General features: G+C 43.1%; 1 protein-coding gene across 1 annotated transcript in view; it reads left to right on the top strand.

Moving 5' to 3' along the window:
* Positions 1–13,138, top strand: part of LOC108538996 (galactoside-binding soluble lectin 13) — a 17,558-nt gene extending 4,420 nt beyond the window's left edge. Inside the window, exons 3-5 of the mRNA XM_017887356.1 lie at positions 10,252–10,328; positions 10,829–11,039; positions 12,887–13,138. Of these exons, the coding sequence (XP_017742845.1) occupies positions 10,252–10,328; positions 10,829–11,039; positions 12,887–13,003 (405 nt within the window). The 3' untranslated portion in view covers positions 13,004–13,138. The remainder of the gene's footprint in view (positions 1–10,251; positions 10,329–10,828; positions 11,040–12,886) is intronic.
* Positions 13,139–20,906: the final 7,768 nt, after the last annotated feature.

Raw genomic sequence — 20,906 nt, 5'->3', positions numbered from 1 at the left:
AGTTACTCAATTTTTTTTTTTTTCTTTTTCTTTTGAGATGGAGTCTTGCTCTGTCGCCCAGGCTGGAGTGCAGTGGCCGGATCTCAGCTCACTGCAAGCTCCGCCTCCCGGGTTCACGCCATTCTCCTGCCTCAGCCTCCCGAGTAGCTGGGACTGCAGGCGCCTGCCACCTCGCCCGGCTAGTTTTTTGTTTATTTTTTTAGTAGAGACGGGGTTTCACCGTGTTAGCCAGGATGGTCTCGATCTCCTGACCTCGTGATCTGCCCGTCTCGGCCTCCCAAAGTGCTGGCATTACAGGCTTGAGCCACCGCGCCCGGCCGAGTTACTCAAAATTATTGAACATGACTGTTTGATTGGCATTTCGGTTGTTACCAACATTTTCTCTTACAAATGATGCTCTATTAAGATTTCTAATCAATCTTTTTGTCATTACAAACATCTCAATACTTATATTGGAAGACAATTACAAGGAAATGAACAAACTGGTTCAAAGATGTGTGCATTTTAAATTTGACACATTAACACTTACAAGGTGACTTTCTCTATAGCCTCAGTATAAAGAATATATCCATACTTTCTGGCATTCTCTAATGAGTAGGCCAAAACATTCACATTGTATTCAGATTTAAGTAATGGATCTTTTCATATGCTTAGAAGTTGTTGAAGATAATGTCCTGTGTTTTATAATACCTGTCCTGTTTTACCTTTGTAAGAATGCTTGGGTTTCATTCTTTGCCACCATTAGCCCAAATTTGGGCTATTCCTCAGCAGTGAATGGCAGTCATGGTTCATGGAGCTGAAATGAATGCATTCAATGAACATTGTCGAGCACTAACCCTGTGAGTGGCCGTGTGAAAGATGCAGGGATTCAACTTCATGGGCACAGTCCCTTGCCACGGAAATCTTCTAGGCTAGAGGGGAGGCTGAGCAAACAGGGACCTTATGACATGGAGTGGTAGAGCCTCAACAGAAGCTTGTCTACTGGATTCAGTTGTCTAACTAGGAGTTTTCTCAGGGGAAGTTGTAGTACTAGGACAGAGTGGACAGGAGGCTGAAAGTTTGTTTGGTGGTGTACTCTCTTTCTGATGCATTTTTTCCTCTTGTACATAATGGTAAATGGCCAACACTGTTACATATTTGCCCATCGACTCCTGCCAGCATCTGTGAATATGCTCTGGATGTGAAGAAGTCTCCATGACCTCAATGTCTATCTGCAGTTGAAAGAGATGACCACAATCCTTGTTGTTGAAGAATCCCTCTTTCTACATGACCATGGGATTCCAAGAGCCTGTTAACAGAATAATCCCTCTTCAATCCTTCCTATACACTTGGTCATTAAAAGTTCACCAAACTTTCCAGGATTTGGTAGTCATCCCTAGAGGGGCTGAAGGATTACATGTGAAGCATTAAGACATTGAAGAGTAAAAGCCTTCCTATGACACAAGGAGTGAATGACACGGTCCCTGGAATGTCTGAGAAATTAAAAACAGCATCTTCTATAGCACATAGTTGACGTCAAGCACTCAACTAAAATCCTTAACCAATCTCAGATGACTCACTGCAAATGTTGGGTAGCTGTCTACAGCCACACAGGTATAACTGGTTGTTTCAAGGAGAAACTGTAACATTAGGACAATCAGGTGGAATATCTTAATTCTATCCATTGTTCCAAGGATGTTTACTGTATATGAACGCTGTGCCTCACTCTGTGCAGACTGCCATGACGGAACTTTAGAAACAGATGAAAAATTCCTGGCCAGGTGTGGTGGCTTATGCCTGTAATTCCATCACTTTCATAGGCCGCAGTGGGCAGATGACTTGAAGTGAGGAGTGTGAGACCAGCCTGCCCATCATGGCTGTGCCATCTGTACTAATAATACAAAAATTTGCTGGGCATGGTGGCACGCACCTGTAATTCCAGCTAGTTGGAAGGGTGAGGCATGAGAATCACTTGAACCCAGCAGGCAGAGGTTGCAGTGAGTCGAGTTCATGCCACTGCACTCCAGCCTGGGTGACAGAGTGAGACTCTCTCCAAAAAAAAAAAGGCAAATTTCCCACAAAAAAATTTCACTCCAAGCAACAGTTAGAGAATCACAAAAGTTTAATGATTTATTTCAATGAACCTGATTGTTCTTGTTTCCAAATACTTGAAATATTTTTCCAATTTATGTGGACACAGTTCTGGGATTTTTCTTTGGAAACAAGTGGTCATGGTTTTCAGATGAGAAAATATGTAGTTAATTGTTGGAACAGACACAATTCATACACACAGGCACAGTGAGTAGACTGTTTTGCTGCTGTTAAATTTAGGCATTGCAGCACAGCAAACCTCCCAACACATGTTGGCTGAAAGCAACTATTTATTCTGATCTCTCCCAGCTTTGCAGGTTTACTGGACTCATGTGGGTGGTAGATCACGTGGTGGGAGTCACGTTTTCTGAAGGATCTGTAGGCTGGGATTCCAGGGGATGCTTCACTCATGTCTGACTCAACACTAGGGCTGGGTAAACACCTGGGGGCTGGCTGGTTATCTCCTTCTTTTTCTAAACTCTCCATTAGTGCCCTGAATTTCCTCAAATCATGAGAGTCTCATGGTTCTTGGACTTAATGGATGGTGATTGGTTTCCATCAACTAAAGCCTTCCAAAAGGCTCAAGGAGAAGGTACAGAGCATTATAGGATCTAGCTTTGAAAGGCAGACCGTATCACTTCTATGACATTATATTGATCAAGTTGAGTCATGCAGGCAGCCTAAATCAAAGAGGAATCCACAAGCTGTTGTTGTTTTGACTTGTAGATCCTGAGGGGTCAGCCTTGGCAACTGTTTCCACTCAGTTCCATGCTTATATGTGTAAGTGTGTATATGGGCTTACATGCTTCCCACATACCAAAAACTAACCCTGTAAGGAACCACTGAGAGCAATACAATTACAGGAGCAGGCTCAGATTGAAGTCCAGAATCTTATCCAATTACTCTCAGGTGTCCGTGAGGTGACTATAAACTATCAAGTGCACTTTCTCTCAACATGTGCACTAAAGGGATACATTTTTGCCCTATACAAATCAATCACAGAAGACAGAAACAGATAAAGGAAAACGCAGTGAACACAAATATTTTAGAGGGGCCAAAGATAATAAATGGCATCTTTTGCCTCATAGCACTCTGAGAAGCAAGAGGGGTCACCAGCAGCTCTGCTAGAGCCACTTATGAAATTCAGCCTGGGTTCTCACTCTTGTCGCATCTGCTCAAACCAGCATAGCCTGTTCCGGAAATACTACCTCAATATGTGCCCCCAGTGTTTCCATAAGTACTTAAAGAATATACATTTCATTAAGTTTGACTAAGAGGTCTTCCTTGAATGGATAACCAAGGCATCCATACAATGAAAGAAAACATGTTAGCTCTTTGTACATAAATGAAATACTCAAACAAACAAGTACAGAAAGAAAATAAACCACAGTCATGGTCCATATCACTGAGGAAACAAACAAGATCTCTTTTTTCACTTTCTCTGGGAATGTTTCCCTGCAGCAACCGGCTTCATCCTCCATTCTTACCTTCTTGGAGCTCCTACCAAGATGGCAGAATGACAGTCCCTTTTCCACTACAAGAGCTTTGATTATCTACTTTATAGTGCATATAGAGAACCACTTAGGAGAAGATAAACAACATATTTCCTAAAAGTCAACCAAGGAAGATTGAAGAGGGTCTCATCAAATAGTCTTTTTTTCTGCTGGGCCCATCTCAGACATCATTTTGATCATCCTCATCCTCTCTCCCCATGTTCGTTGCCACAACTCGTTCAACTCCAACCTTACTCATGGGTATGCCTCTCTCTGTACTGCTTCTCTAACCTAACATCCAGATACCCTGAGGGGTCAATGCACAGTGAATTATACTCCTCATTCCTTTCTTCCTTGTTTCTTTCCAGTATGAACTGAAATTTCCTCCCCTCTCATTGGAAACTCTCTGGTACTGATTAAGTACACTCTCCTCCTTACACTATCGCTGTCACAGTCCTGGTCAATTCTGTATTTTTATAGTGGATTATAGGCCCCATCACCAGCATGGAATTCATTTGTTGGGGAATTAGAAAATTCGTTCTCTGAGAGGATGAAGGCTATCCTGGAATCCATGACTTCCTGAGCAGAACATGAGTTTGATTTCACATCTGCTTGCCCCTGGATGACACCCATTTTATTTGAATAGCCTACAGAGTCCTGCATGCTGGCCTTGCAACACACACAGTGACTCCCACTTCTTGACTGATATTCACCAGCTTATTTCAGCTCACATGGGCCATTTGTTACACTCATTTTTATCTCAGATAATACCTTTTGCTCATGGTGGGCAGGACGAAATCTGAGATCCAAAGAGATGACATAGAGTTCAGGGGCCAATGTTCGACAAAAAATTTTTGAATTGCCTCTGGGGACCTACTCAACATCATTTTCATACTCCTCAACCAAAATTCCTGATCTTCTCTCAGGAAATACGGCATTGCTCAAAACACAGAAGGTCATTCTTGGACTCTAAAGCCTTCATTCTCGAAGGTATTTAGGTTTTTTAGTTTTTGTGAAGCCTCTCACAGAATAAATCTACTCGGTGATAATATTGTCCTTGGTGCCCAAGTACCTCAAAGCTGTGGCCCCTGTGGCGCTGTCCGTGGTGCTGAACATTGGTGCATTAGGACCTATATTTGCAAGCGAGGGGCCAATACGACAGAGTAAGAGAGGAATTTAGTTTGGTTGTCTTTTGTATTTGATAGACAATAGACAGAAATCTCCATGATGAATAAAGCAGAAATTAAACTTGGATTTTCAAACCACAATTTCTTCAGTGCCGTCTCTCCTCACTTCCGTTTAACATAATATTGGAAGGCCTGATCAGAGCAATCACGCAAGAGAGAGGAAGAAAGTGTGTCTAAATACAAAGAGAGGTCAAACCATCCCTGTTTGCGGATGTCATGATTCTATATCTAGAAAACTCCATAGTCTTCACCCAAAAGATCCTTAAGCTGATAAACAACTTTAGCAAAGCTTCAGGATACAGAATCAATATGCAAAAATCATTAGAACTCCTATATGCTAACAATGGCGACAGGTAGGGACAAATCAGGAATGCAATTCCATTCAAATTTGCCATAAAAAAAATACCTAGAAATACAGCTAATCAGGGAGGTAAAAGACCGTTACAATGAGAATTACAAAACACTGCTCAAGGAAACCAGAGATGACACAAAGATAGAAAAACATTCCATGCTCATGGATAAGAAAAATCAATATCATTAAAACAGCCATAGTGCCCAAAGAAATTTACAGATGCAACGCTATTCGTATCAAACTATGAATGACATTCTTCACAGAATTAGAGTAAATACCATTTTAAAATTCACATGGAACCAAAAAAAAAAAAAAAAAGCCAAATAACTGAGGCAATTCTAAGCAAAAAGAACAAAACTGGAGGCATCAAATTACCCAACTTCAAAATGTACTACAAGGCTACAGTAACCAAAACAGCATGGTATTGGTATGAAAACAGACACACGGACCAATGGAACAGATTGGAGAGCCCGAAATAAGGCTACACACCTACAACCATCTGATCTTTGACAAAGCTGACCAAACAAGCAATGGAAAAAGGACTCCCTATCCAAGAAATGGTGCTGGGAGAACTGGCTAGCCATATACAGAAGACTGAAACTGGACCCCTTCTTTACACCATATACAAAAGATGAATTAAAGATTTAAATGTAAAACCCAAAAACTATAAACACCCTGGAAGACAACCAAGACAATACAATACCATGCAGGACATAGGCATGAGCAAAGATTTCATGATGAAGATGTCAAAGGCAGTTAGGAGAAAAGCAAAAATTGACAAACAGAATCTAATTAAACTAAAGAGCTTCACACAGTGAAGGAAATTATCAAGAGAGTAAACAGACAGCCTAAAGAATGGGGGAAAGTATTTTCGAACTATGTATCTGAAGAAGGTCTAATATCTGAGCATCTATAAGAAATGTCAACAACTTTATAAGAAAGAAACAAACAAACCCATAAAAAAGTGGGTAAAGAAGTAAAGAACTCAACACAGTGGCTCATGCCTGTAATCCCAGAACTTCAGGCAACCAAGGCTGGTGGATCACTGGAGTCCAGGAATTTGAGAACAGGCTGGGTAACATGGCAAAAACTTATCTCTACCAAAAATAGAAAAAAATTAACCTAGCATGGTGACATGCACCTGTTGTCCCAGCTACTCAGGAGACTGAGCTGAGAAAAATCACCTAAGCCTAGGAGCCAGAGGTTACAGTGAGCCAAGATGGTGCCACATCACTCCAGCCTGAGTGAGACCTGTTTTAAAACAAAAACAGTGAGCAAAGGACAAGAAGAGACACTTTTCAAAAGTAAACATACAGGTGGCCAACAAGCATATAAAAAAGCTCAATGTCACTGAACATTGGAGAAATGCAAATCAAAACCACAATGAGGCCGGGCGCGGTGGCTCAAGCCTGTAATCCCAGCACTTTGGGAGGCCGAGACGGGCGGATCACGAGGTCAGGAGATCGAGACCATCCTGGCTAACACGGTGAAACCCCGTCTCTACTAAAAACTACAAAAAAAAAAACTAGCCGGGCGACGTGGCGGCGCCTGTAGTCCCAGCTACCCGGGAGGCTGAGACAGGAGAATGGCGTGAACCCGGGAGGCGGAGCTTGCAGTGAGCTGAGATCTGGCCACAGCACTCCAGCCTGGGTGACAGAGCGAGACTCCGTCTCAAAAAAAAAAAAAAAAAAAAAAAAAAAAAAAAAACCACAATGAGATACCATCTCACACCAGTCAGAATGGTTGTTATTAAAAAGTCAAAAAAGAGCAGATGCTGGCAAGGTTGTGGAGAAAAGGGAGAACTCAAACATTGTTGGTGGCAGTGTAAATTAGTTAACACATTGTGGAAAGCAGTGTGGTGATTCCTCAGAGAGCTAACAATAGAACTACCGTTCAACCCAGCAATCCCATCACTGGGTGTATACCCAGAAGAATAGAAATCATTCTGCCATAAAGACATAGGCACATGCATGTTCATTGCAACACTATGAACAACAGCAAAGACACGGAATGAACCCAAATGCCAATCAACGACAGATTGGATACAGAAAATGTGGTACATGTACACAATGGAATACTATGCGGTCCTAAAAAAGAATGATATTATGTCTTTTGCAGGAACATGGATGGAGCTGGAGGCCATTATTGTTAGCAAACTAATGCAGGAACAGGAAACCAAATACTGCATGTTCTCACTTATCAGTGTGAACTAAACGATGAGACTCATGGACACCAAGAGGGAAATAACACACACTGGGGCCTACTTGAGAGTGGAGGGTGAAAGGTGGGACAGGGGCAAAAAAAAATAACTCTTGAGTACTACGCTTAGTACCCAGGTGAAGAAATCATATGTACCACAAATTCCATGACGCGAGTGTACCTGCATATGTACCCCTGAACCTAAAATAAAAGGAAAGAAAAATCAAACAAAAACCACAATCTCACCTTCCTCCTACAATCTGCAGGAGAAACAGTGTCTCTGAAACTTTTATTTACATGAACACCAAGAGAAAGTGGAGGGTATAGCTACAGTCCAAGTGTGTGACAGGTAAGAGTGGCCCTCACCTGGCAGAGCCAAGCAGCCTAGTGTGGAATAGGTTCATGCAAGAAATTTATCTACTTCTCTCCACAGAGTCAGTGCTCTCCCAGAATGTTTAAAAGCAGACAGAATCATTACCTTCTAGAGCAAATGTATTTCCCCAAAATCTCCAACTTTTTTTAGCCATTGTACAAATTGGGAAAATGTACACCTTCTGGGTATATTCTGCATAGGTGAGTAAAGACTTGAGAGGCATAAAGGCTGGGCTTTACAACCAACCACTATCCGTCACTCCATCATCCTTATCTATGCATTTCCCTCGTAACCTAACCCACAGCCTGGTACCTCCCCCACTGTCATTTCCACTGCATTATAGATACAGACCTGCAAATAGCTATGGTTGTGACTGAGTTTCTTCTCGACACCTAAGCCTTTCTCAAGTTGCAAGGAAAGCTTGCTGGGAGGAGCTTGGAATCTGGAATGAAGCCAGAGGGCAAGGCTGAAGTGAGTCATTTAAATGCTGCAACTCAGAGATTCACTCAGAAGACTGGACTCAATTCTGAAGGTCGCCCAGAAGGAGAGAACAATGTCCTCTTTACCCGTGAGTTGAAAAGGCACAGCTTTCAAAAATTTCGTGTCACAGAAACCAAGAAAGAAATGGGAGATTTTGAGAAGAAAATATGAGCATTTCTACTGTGAATGCTTTACTCAGAGTTAATGATGTGTGAAATAGAAACCCTGAGGCTATGCTATCTGAGATGCTTGTGGGGCTTCGGGTGTGGATCCTGGACCAGTGTAACCCTCTATGAGCGTGAGGTGATGTCTGATGAGAGTAAACTCTGCTGAGATGATGTGACTTTAAGTGGGAGGTGGATGACCCCCCAGGACAAGCACGTGTGTGAATAGAGAGTAAGGGAGTGAGTGGGCTTTTTTTCCTGTCTATGATGTGAATATGTGTGTGAGCACAGCCAGATCAGTGCATGAGCATCGTTATGTGCACAGTGAGCAGGTGTGTGTGACTCAGTGAGTGGCATGGCTCTGTGTGACTGTGTGTGTGTGTGTGCTGGGATGTGACTGTATGTTGAAGTAGGATCATGCATGTGGCTTTCTGCACACGTGAATGTTTCTCCCCACACAGCAGCACCTCTGATGTGAATCCCAGGTGGCTTAACTGGTGGGGATCTTGGGGATTGTGAGTTACCAAGGACTTGTTTCAGATCACTTATGAGAGCGGAATGTAGGGTCAGTAGATGTCTCTTCCTAGTAAGAGTGGGGAAGAGGAATGCAGACTATGAAGGTGATGGTTTCTCAGGTGGGGTCTGCACAGAGTGACCACTGTTCTTGCTTTCCAGGCTCAGCTTACCTGTCCCCAGCCCATCCAGTTCTTCCCACTGTGGGACAGCAGGGTGCGCAGATACTGGTTTGCTAGGAAAGGACATTAGAGGCCATGGTTTCAGAGACTGAATCACGTAAAGTATCTATCTGAACTGAGACTAAACTTGTTCTCCACCTGTGAAAGAACAAGTTAAGTCTCAGTTCAGAAGGAGCTTACGGTGGATATTAATCAACCCAGCAGCTGAGTTCGCTGACTCATGGCTATAATCCCACCAATTTTGGAGGCAAAGATGAGAGGATAACTTGAGGCCAGAAGTTTGAGACCTGTTTGGGCATCAGAGTGAGACCCTTTCTTTAAAAAACTTTAAATATTCGACTGGCAGAGTGGCAGGCACCTTTCTCCCCAGCTATTCAAGAGGGGGCAGATGTGTGAGGATCACTGTAGCCCAGGAGTTTGAGGTTTCAGTGAACCATGATTGCACCCCTGCATGTCAGCTTGGGCGACAGAGCAAGAACCTATCTCAAAAGTACAGAAAAATCATCTCAACCACTTGTAGTCATCGTAGAAATCAATCATTCCCTCCAGTTACATCCCTGACCCACAGGCTTCATTTGTGCAAGTACTGGGGCCGTGCTATCAGCAATGTGTGCCCCTTCTGAGAAGGACGTCCATTTCCCTTGATGATTGCGATGCATTTGCCTCCCACACCCAAGGGTTTCCTGTTCTTTCATCATTTCTCTTTCTTTCAACAAGTGTTGTTTCCCACTGGAGTGAATGTTTACATTCTTACATTTACAAGTCCTATTTTAATTTTCAGAGTTGAGAATGAAGGCAGGTCAGTGTTTCAGGAGGACTCCCCTGTTCTGCTAGGTCACTCCTAAGAGGCCCTACACATGACAGGGATTAGGGTAACACTTTTACATGTATTAACTCCCTATTACAGAAAACATCCTACAAAGTAGAAATTCCTGATAATTCTCCTTGTCCTAGGGAAAACGGGGATGGAAGAGTTCAAGTAACAAATCTAAGATTGCACTGCTAGTAAAAGGCAGAGTGACGACCAGAATCCAGGCATCCTGGCTCCTGAACCCTTACTCTTACCTATGGGTCCACCATATCTTCAGGAATATGGGGCCCAGACTGTGGTAGGCTGAAAAGGGAGAGTCCACAGAGTCTCCCTTTCATCTCTAACCTCCTGCACCATGGGAATATGTTACAGGAGGGGAGGCTGCACCTGACCCTGCACCTCTCACTTACTCTCAATACTCTGGCAGGTGCCATACAAACTGCCTGTGTCTTTGTCTGTTGGTTCCTGCGTGATAATCAAAGGGACACCGATCGACTCTTTTATGTGAGTACTCCATGGACCAACAGAGGGGTTGGAGAAGAAGGGAGAATATTTGCTGAGGGCTTGACCTTATGTGTGGGTGATGAGGAAATGTCTAGCTGGCAGGATGGAGGCCCCATGCAGGTGCCGGTCCCTGGAGTCCCTCCAGCACCAGGCATGAGACCTGCAGCAACTGCATGTGGACCAGCCACGGGGCCTAAGGAAGGAGGACACTCAGTGGGTTGGAGCTGTGGCTCTTTATCAAGGGGCATAGAATTCTCAGGGAATGAACAAGTCATAGGCCCAGGTCAGTGGCTGTGACTCCGTCTTCATCTGGGGGTGAGGAGCACAGAATCTCCCTGCTGCGGGCACGAGGAGCTGAAGCATCCCCACAGGGACCTGGCCATCAGTATTATCAGGGAGACCTTTTCCCCGGGTAAATGGGGAAGGGATTTGTGTGTATGTCTAGTGTGTGTCTGCACAAGGGAGGGACCTGCCCAACATTCTGCATGCTTTGCCCTCAGCAACGACCCACAGCTGCAGGTGGATTTCTACACTGACATGGATGAGGACTCAGATATTGCCTTCCGTTTCCGAGTGCACTTTGGCAATCACGTGGTCATGAACAGGCGTGAGTTTGGGATATGGATGTTGGAGGAGACAACAGACTATGTGCCCTTTGAGGATGGCAAACAATTTGAGCTGTGCATCTACGTGCATTACAATGAGTACGAGGTGAGCATCCCAGGAGCTCCCAGCACCCAGGCTTTGTGGGTTCCCAAAACAGGAGGCAGCTCTCATTGACCTGGCCTCAGCAGTCCCTCGGGGTCCATCTCCCATAACTATTCCTGCCCCTGGTTTTCATCACAGAGCACCCCTGCTTGCACTGCCATCCTCAGCTCTTTCCCAAATCTGACCAATGTCAAGGTCAGCTCACCTGACATTTCCCCCAAAGTTGAGAATCTCCTCTGTCTTTTCACATAGTGCTCATTTCTACTTATGCCATTATTTAAATTTTCATTGAGTTTAGTGAATACAATATACTTCAGGGAAAAAAAAAAAAGGTTTAAAAAAAGTTGTTTCAATCAGTCAAAAATTAAGTCTTTGTCTCATTTTGGGGCCCAAATTCTACTCACAGGAATAACATTATCAGAGCTCTGCTTTCGTTCAAAGAGGGTTTGTTTGTTTGTTTGTTCGTTTGTTTGTTTTTGTTTGTTTGTCTTCTTGAGACAAAGTCTCATTTTGTCATCCAGGTTGGAGTGCAGTGGCATGATCTCAGCTCACTGCAACCTCCACCTCCTGGATCCAAACAATAATCTTGCCTCAGCCTCCCTAGTAGCTGGGACTACAGGTGCGTGCCAGCACACCTGGCTAATTTTTGTATTTTTAGGGGAGACGGGGGTTTACCACTTTGGCCAGGCTGGTCTTGAACTCCCAATCTCAAGTTATCCGCCCAACTCGGCCTCTCAATATACTGGGCTTACAGGCTTAAGCCACTGTGCCTAGCCCTTCAGAGGAAATTTTTGCTTATGGAAGCATATAGATATGTCTATGATTTCATTTGTTTTTAAGCAAATCCTGGTATAAGTTGCCCTACACATTACGCTTCAGGAACTAAGTTGATTTGTTGCCAAAGAATATATCTTGAAGACATTGTCAATCTATGATGCTGCTTCAGATTTTAAAGACTGCATAATATCACATTAAAAAGTTTACCCAAAATTGTTGAACTTGGCCCTTTGGGGGCATTAAATTTCTTTCCAGTATTTTGCTGTCACAAATGACGCTGTATTAAGTTTTCTAATCAATCCTTTTGTCATTACCAACCTCCCATACTTTTACTAGAAGATAAATACAAAAAAATGAAAACACTGGCTAAAAAAATGTATGCATTTTAAATCTGAAAAATTAATACTAATAAGGCGACTTTCTCCATAGCCTTAATATAAGGAATATATCCCTACTTTCTGGCTTTCTCTAACGAGTAGGCCAAAACATTCATATCTTATTCAGATTCAAGCGAGGGATCTTTTCCTATGCTTAGAAGTTGTTGAAGGTAATATTCTGTTTTACAAGAACCGTTCTCCTTTCATTCTATAAGAATCCTGGGTTTCCTTCTTTGCCACTAATACCTCAGATGTAGGTTACTCCAAAGAGAAACTGGGCCATCAGTAGTGAAAAGCAATCACAGTTCATGGAACTGAAAAGTATGCATTCAATGAACATGGCCTAGCACTAACCCTGTGGCAGCTGCTGTGTGAGATGCAGGGTCTCAAGTTCTTGAGACACAGTCCCTGGCAATGGGTATCTTCTAGGTTAGAAGGGAGCACGAGTAAGCAGAGACTTTGTGACACAGAGTATAGAACTTCACTAGAGAATGAGTGGGAACATTAGAAATAAAATCAGCTACTGTCTTAAATAGGCACAAAATGTCACCTGTAAACAGAAGTGTATCTAATATGTTAACTTGTATAACTAGGGGTTTTCTTGGGGAATGTTATTGGTCCTAAGGCAGAGTGGAGAGGAGGCTAAAAACTTGTTTGGTGGCATGCTGTCTTTCTGATGCATTTTTCCTCTTGTAGATAAAGGTCAATGGCATACGCATTTATGGCTTCGTCCATCGAATCCCGCCATCATTTGTGAAGATGATGCAAGTGTCCAGAGATATCTCCCTGACCTCAGTGTGTGTCTGCAATTGAGGGAGATGATCACACTCCCTCATGTGAAGAATCCCTCTTGTTGAAGGATTGTTCAATAAGAATCCTTCAACAACAATCCCTCTTGTTGAAGAATCCCTCTTTCTACCTGACCATGGGATTCCCAGAGCCTGCTAACAGAATAATTCCTCCTCACAATTTCCCCTCCACTTGGTCATTAAAACAGCACGAAAACTCACATGATTTGATTCTTGCTTTAAGAGGGGGAAAGAGGAAGTGATCATCCCCAAGGGGGGCCAGGGGATTCTACGGGAGGCATCAGGAAATCAAAGGGGATAAACCTTCCTGTGACCAAGGGAGTGAGTGACAAGGTCCCTGGAATGTCTGAGAAGACATTAGAAACAGCATCCTTCTATAGCACATAGTTGACGTCAGACAGTCTGAACTAAAATACTTACCCAATATCAAATGACTCATGGCACTTACATGTTAGGTAGCTGTTTACAGCCACACAGGTGTACGTGGTGGCTTTGGGGGAAATCTGTAACTTGAGGAAAATTATGTGAAATTTCTTAATTTTTTCCATTGTTCTCAGGATGCTTACTGTGTATGAACACTGTGCCTGGCTTTGTGTGGGCTGCTACGAAGGAACTGAAAAAAAAAAAAGATGACAAGTTTTGCATGTGAAGTTTTCAACCCAAGTCATAGTTTAGAGAATCACTGGAGCCCAGTGATTTCCTTTAAAGAATCCCAATTATTCTTATTTTCAAATATTTGAAGATTGTTTCACTTTATGTGGGGAGAATCCAGGGGTTTCTCTTTGGAAATAAATGGTCATGATTTGAGATCAGAGACCATATCGATTATTATTGGAATAGACACAAGTCATGTACATTGACACAGTGAGCAGACCCTTATTTGCTGCTTTTCCAGTGATAAATTGCAACACAGCAAACCTCACAACACATATTGGCTAAAAGCAATCATTTATTTTTATCTTTCCCAGCTTTACAGGTTTACTGAACTTAAGTGAGTGGTAGATCATGTGACGGGAGTTACGTTTTCTGAGAGATCTTTAAGGCTGGGATTTCAGGGGATGCTTCACTCATGTCCAACTCAACACCAGGACTGGGTGAACACCTAGAAGCTGGTGAGCTATCTCCTTCACTACCTCACCTTCCCATTCATGACATTGATTTCCTTAAATCATGAGAGTCTCATGGTTCTGGGACTTAATAAACGGTGACTGGCTTCCACCAAAGAAAGCCTTCCAAAAGGCTCATGGAGAAGGTGTACGGCATCATAGGACCTACCTTTGAATGGCAGACAGTGTCACTTCTATGGCTTTACATTGATCAATATGAGTCAAACAGTCCTAATCAGAAGGAGAGGACTCCACAAGCTGTGGTTATTGTGACCATAGTCATAAGGGGCCATCCTTGGCAACTAGTTCCACTCACAACTACTTCCTGCATACCAAAAACACTAACCCTGTAAGAAATCTCTGAAGGCATTACAATTATAAAAACAGGCTCAGAGTAAAGTGCAACATCTTATCTGATCAGGATGTGGTGTCTATGATGTGACTACAAATTATCACTTGCAATCTCCTGCAACATGTGCACCAAAGGGACACAAAATCTGCTTTATACAAATCAAAGAAGACTGAAAGAGACGGGAAAAATGCAATGAACACATATATTTTAGAAGGGCAAAATAAAATAGACAGCAGTCAATAATCCATATTTTTACTGAAACCAACCAGACACCTATTTTCATTTTCTCTGGGAATGTTTCTCTGTAGCACTTGTCCTCACCCTCCATTCTCAGTTTCTGGAGTTCCTACCAAGATGGCAGAATGACAGCTCTTTTCCCACTACAAGAGCTGTGATTATCTACTTCATACCATGTATGAAAAACCACTTACGAAAAAAAAAAACAATATATCACCTAAAAATCAATGAAACCAGAATGAAGAGAGTCCCACCAAATAGCCTCTTTGTTTGCAAGGACCATCTCAGGTCATTTTGTTCATTATTTTGTCTCCCCATGTTCATTGCAACAGTTTCTGCAACTCCAACCTCACTCATGGGTATGCTTCTCTCCTTACCCCTCCTTTAAACTAACATCCAGACACTCTGAGGTGCCAATGCACAGTGAATGATACTCTTCATGCCTCTCTTCCTTGTTTCATTCCAGGATGGAATAAAATTCTCTGCCCTGTCACTGGAAACTCTTGTGTTCTGATGAGGTACACTCCCCTCATTACACCTTCCCTGTCACAGTCTTGATCACTTCTCTTTTTGATAATGGATCACAGACCCTATCACCAGCATGGAATTCATTTCTTGTGGAATTATGCAGTTTGTGCTCTGAATGGATGAAACCTATCCTGGAACCCCTGGCTTCCAGAGCAGAAAATGACTTGGAGTTTATATCTACTTGCTGCTTGCCTGGCATCCATTTTATTTGAATAACCAACAGAGTCCTAAATTCCAGCCCTGCTAGGCAAACACACAGTGACTGCCCTTTCTTGAATGATATTCACCAGCTCAGTGCACTTCCTATGGGCCGTTCATTACATTCATTTTTATTCAGCTACCACTCTGTGCTCATGGTAGCCAGGAATGATATCTCAGATACAAAGAGATGACATAGAGTCCAGGGCCAACGTTCAACTAACAGTTTTTGAATTGCCTCTAGAAACCTATTCAACATCTTTCTTCATCCTGCTCAATCCAGATTCATGATCTTCCCCCCAGCAAATAGGGCATTGCTCAAGAAGGAGAAAGCCATTTCTGAACTCTAAAGCCTCCTCATCTCAAAGATCTGTTGGTCTTCCCAGTTATTGCTGAAGCTCCCAAAGAATAAATATACTCTGTGATAATATTGCCCTTGATGCCCAATTCCCACAGCATTGCTATTCCTCTGGGATGCCATCTGTGATGCTACTAAACATTGGTGTTTGTGGGCCTCTATTTGCAAGTGAGGGACCAAGAAGTTGGAATAAAAGAGAAATTTAAAATTTTCCCCAATTTATTTTACTATTTTATTTTAAGTTCAAGTGTACATGTGCAGGTTTGTTATATAGGTAAATCCCTTGTCATGGGTGTTAGCTGTACAGATTATTTCATCACCCAGGTACTAAACAAAGTACCCAATAGTTATTTTTTCTGCTCTTCTCTCTTTACCCACCCTCCACTCTCAAGTAGACCCCTGTTTGTGTTGTTCCCTTCTTTGTGTTTATGGGTTCTCATCATTTAGCTCCCACTTATAAGTGAGAACATACAGTATTTTTTTTCTGGCCCTGCATTAGTTTGCTAAGGATAATGGCCTCTAGCTCCACCTATGTTCCTGCAAAAGACATGACCTTGTTCTTTTTATGGCTGCATGGTATTCCATGGTGTATATGAACCATATTTTCTGTATTCAGTCAGTCATTAATGAACATTTAGGTTGATTCCATGTCTTTGCTATTGTGAACAGTGCTGCAGTGAACACTCGTGTGCATGTGTCTTTATGGTAGAATAATTTGTATTCTAATATTTATATGTATTTTTGTTTCAATAATTTGTGGGATCCAGGTGGTTTTTGATTACATGGTTGCATTCTTTGGTGGTGATTTTTGAGACTTTGCTGCACCCATCACCTAAGCAGTGTACACTGTACCCAATATGTAGCATTTTATCTGTCACCCCTCCCACCCTTCCTTCCAGTCTCCAAAGTTCATTATATCATCTTAATGCCTTTGTATCCTCATGGTTTAGCTCCCACTTATGAATAAGAACATACAGCATCTGAGTTTTTATTCCTGAGTTGCTTCACTTAGAATAATGACCTCCAGTTGTATCCAACTTGCTGCAACGGCCATTATTTCATTCTGCTTTACAGTAGAGTAGTGTTCCCTGGTGCATATTTACCACATGTTCTTTCTCCACTTATTGATCCATGGGTGTATATACACACACACACACACACACATATATATGTATGTATGTTTATAGATACATATATATACACATATATATCCTATATAGATAGATAGATAGATATCTCACAGTTTCTTTATTCACTCATTGATTGATGGGCATTTGTATTGGTTCCATGATTTTGCTACTATAAATTGTGCCACAATAAACACGTGTGTGCAAGGATCCTGTTTGAATATTGACTTCTTTTCCTCTGGGTAGATACCCAGTAGTGGGATTGCTGGATCAAATCTTAGTTCTACTTTTAGTTCTTTAAAGAATCTCCACACCATTTTCCATAGCAACTACACTTATTTACATTCCCACCATCAGTATGGAAGTGTTCCCTCATCACTGCATCCATGCCAACATCTACTCTTTTTTGTTTGTTTGTTTGTTTGTTTGTTTGGTTGGTTGGTTAGTTGGTTGGTGGGTTGGTTGGTTGGTTGTTTATTATGACCATTCTTGCAGGAGAGAGGTGATATCGCATTGTGGTTTTGATTTGCATTTCCATAATGATTAGTGATGCTGAACATTTTTTCATGTATTGTTTGACCATTTGTATATCTTCTCTTGAGAATTCTCTATTCATGTCTTTAGCCCATTTTTCAATGGGATTGTTTGGTGTTTTTTCCTGCTGATTTGTTTGAGTTCTTTGTATATTCTGGATATTAGTCTTTTGTCGATGCATAGTTTGTAAGTTTTTTTTCCCACTCTGTGAATGGTCTGTTTATTCTGCTGATCATTTCTTTTACTGTACAGAAGATTTTTGGTTTAGTTAGGTCTCATTTATTTATTTTTGTTGCATTTGCTTTTGGGTTCTTAGTCATGAATTCTTTGCCTAAGCCAATGTCTAGAAGAGTTTTTCAAATGTTATCTTCTTGAATTCGAATGGCTCCACGTCTTAGATTTAAGTCTTTGATCCACCTTGAGTTGATTTTTTAATAAGATGAGATGAGAATCCAGTTTCATTCTTCTACATGTGGCTTGTCAGTGTTCCCAGCACCATTCACCATGGTGTTCTTCCCCCACTGATACGGTTTGGATCTGTGTCCCCTCCCAAATCTCACATTAAATTGTAATCCCCAGTGTTGGAGGAGGGACAGTGAAGTCCAGGCTGAGGAGGTCTCAGGTGGAGATAAAGAACTTATTGGAAGTTGGAATAAGGGTCACTCTTACCATGCTTTAGCAAAGAGACTGGTAGCATTTTGCCCCTGCTCTATAGATCTGTGGAACTTCAAACTTGAGAGAGGTGATTAAGGGTATCTGACAGAAGACATTTCTAAGCAGCAAAGCATTCAGAAGTAGCTTGGCATCTTCTAACATTTTATGGTCATACGCATGAGAAAGGAGATGATCTGAAACTAGAACTCACATTTAAAAGGGGAGCAAAGCATAAAAGTTTGGAAAATTTGCAGCAAGATCACATGGTAGGAAAGAAAAACTCATTTTCTGGGGAGGAATTTTCAAGTTTGCTGCAAACATTTGCATAAATAAAGAAGAGCCAAAATAGAAAAAGCCTTGAAGGCATTTGTTGATCTTCACAGAAGCCCCTCCCATCATAGACCCAGAGGCCTACGAGGAAAGAATGGTTCTGTGGGCTGGATCCAGGGCCCTGCCGCCCTACACAATCTTGGGACACTGCTCCCTGAGTGGCAACTGCTCCAGCTTCAGCCACGGCTAAAAGGGTGCCAAATATGTTTCAGGCTGCTACTTCAGAGGGTGCAGACCAAAAGCCTTGAAAACTTCCATGAGTTTTTAAGCTTGTGGTGCAACTGAAGGCAAGATCTGAGGCTTGGGAGTCTCTGCCTAAATTTCAGAGGATGTATGGAAATGTCTGGATGTCGAGGCACAAATCCACTGCAGCAGCAGAGAGCTCATAAAGAACCTCTACTAGAGAAGTGCATAGGGGAAATATACGGTTGAGCCCCCACACAAGACCACACTGGGGCACTGCCTAGTGGAGCTGTGATAAGAGGGCTACCATCCTCCAGACCCCAGAATGGTAGATCCATTGACAGCTCACACCATGTGCTGGGAAAAGCTGCAGGCACTCAATGCTAGCCTGTGAAAGCACCCATGAGAGGTCTACCCAGCAAAGCTGCATAGGCAGAGCTGTCCAAGGCCTTGGGAGACCACCCTTGGCATCAGTGTTGCCTGGATGTGAGATATAGACTCAAAAAAAATTATTTTTGAGCTCTAAGATTTAATGACTGCCCTGCTGGGTTTCAGACATGCAGGGGCTTGGAACCCCTTTGTTTTGGCAGATGTTTCCCTTTTGGAAAGGGAGTATTTACCCATTGCTTACACTTCCATTGTATCTTGGAAGTAATTACCTTGTTTTTTATTTTACAGGCTCATAGGTTGAAGGGATTTGCATTGTCTCCAATGAGACTTTGGACTTTGGGCTTTTGAATTAATGCTGAAATGATTCAAGACGTTGGGGCACTGGGGGCGGTTCCAAGATGGCTGAATAGGAACAGCTCCAGGCTACAGCTCCCAGTGTGAGCAACACAGAAGACAGGTGATTTCTGCATTTCCAACTGAGTTACCGGGTTCATCTCACTGGGATGTGTCGGGCAGTGGGTGCAGGACAGTGGGTTGCAGCCCACTGAGTGACAGCCAAAGCAGGGTGAGGCATCGCCTCACCTGGGAAGCACAAGGGGTAAGGGAATTCCCTTTCCTAGCCAAGGGAAACTGTGACACACAGCACCTGGAATATCAGGTCACTCCCACCCTAATACTGCACTTTTCCAAGGGTCTTAACAAATGGCACACCAGGAGATTATATCCTGTGCCTGGCTCAGAGGGTCCCACGCCCACGAGGCCTACCTCATTGCTAGCACAGTAGTCTGAGATCTAACGGCAAGGCTGGGGGAGGGGCGTCCACCATTGCTGAGGCTTAAGTAGGTAAACAAAGCTGGCGGGAAGCTCGAACTGGGTGGAGCCCACCACAGCTCAAGGAGGCCTGCCTGTCTCTGTAGACTCTACCTCTGGGGACAGGGCATAGCCAAACAAAAGGCAGCAGAAACCTCTGCAGATTTAAATGTCCCAGTCTGACAGCTTTGAAGAGAGTAGTTGTTCTCCCAGCACAGAGTTTGATATCAGAGAATGGACAGACTGCCTCCTCAAGTGGGTCCCTGACCCCTGAGTAGCCTAACCAGGAGGCACCACTCAGTAGGGGCAGACTGACACCTCACACGTTTGGGTACCCCTCTGAGATGAAGCTTCCAGAGGAATGATTAGGCAGCAACATTTGCTGTTCAGCAATATTCACTCTTTTGCAGCCTCCGCTTCTGATATCCAGGCAAACAGGGTCTGGAGTGGACCTCGAGCAAACTCCAACAGACCTGCAGCTGAGCGTCCTGACTGATGGAAGGAAAACTAACAAACAGAAATGACATCCACACCAAAACCCCATCTGTACATCCCCATCGTCAAAGACCAAAGGTAGATAAAGCCACAAAGATAGGGAAAAAACAGAGCAGAAAAGCTGAAAATTCTAAAAATCAAAGTGCCTCTCCCCCTCCAAAGGAATGCAGCTCCTCGCCAGCATCAGAACAAAGCTGCATGGAGAATGACTTTGACGAGTTGACAGAAGAAGGCTTCAGATGATCAAACTTCTCCGAGCCAAAGGAGGAAGTTCAAACCCATCACAAAGTAGCTAAGAACCTTGAAAAAAGATTAGACGAGGCCGGGCGCGGTGGCTCAAGCCTGTAATCCCAGCACGTTGGGAGGCCGAGACGGGCGGATCACGAGGTCAGGAGATCGAGACCATCCTGGCTAACACGGTGAAACCCCGTCTCTACTAAAAATACAAAAACTAGCCGGGCGAGGTGGCGGGCACCTGTAGTCCCAGCTACTCGGGAGGCTGAGGCAGGAGAATGGCATAAACCCGGGAGGCAGAGCTTGCAGTGAGCTGAGATCTGGCCACTGCACTCCAGTCCGGGCGACAGAGCGAGACTCTGCCTCAAAAA

Source organism: Rhinopithecus bieti, unplaced genomic scaffold (assembly GCF_001698545.2).
Source record: "Rhinopithecus bieti isolate Rb0 unplaced genomic scaffold, ASM169854v2 scaffold_15776, whole genome shotgun sequence".
Lineage (NCBI taxonomy): Eukaryota > Metazoa > Chordata > Mammalia > Primates > Cercopithecidae > Rhinopithecus > Rhinopithecus bieti.
This window is presented reverse-complemented; position numbering and strand designations above follow the sequence as displayed.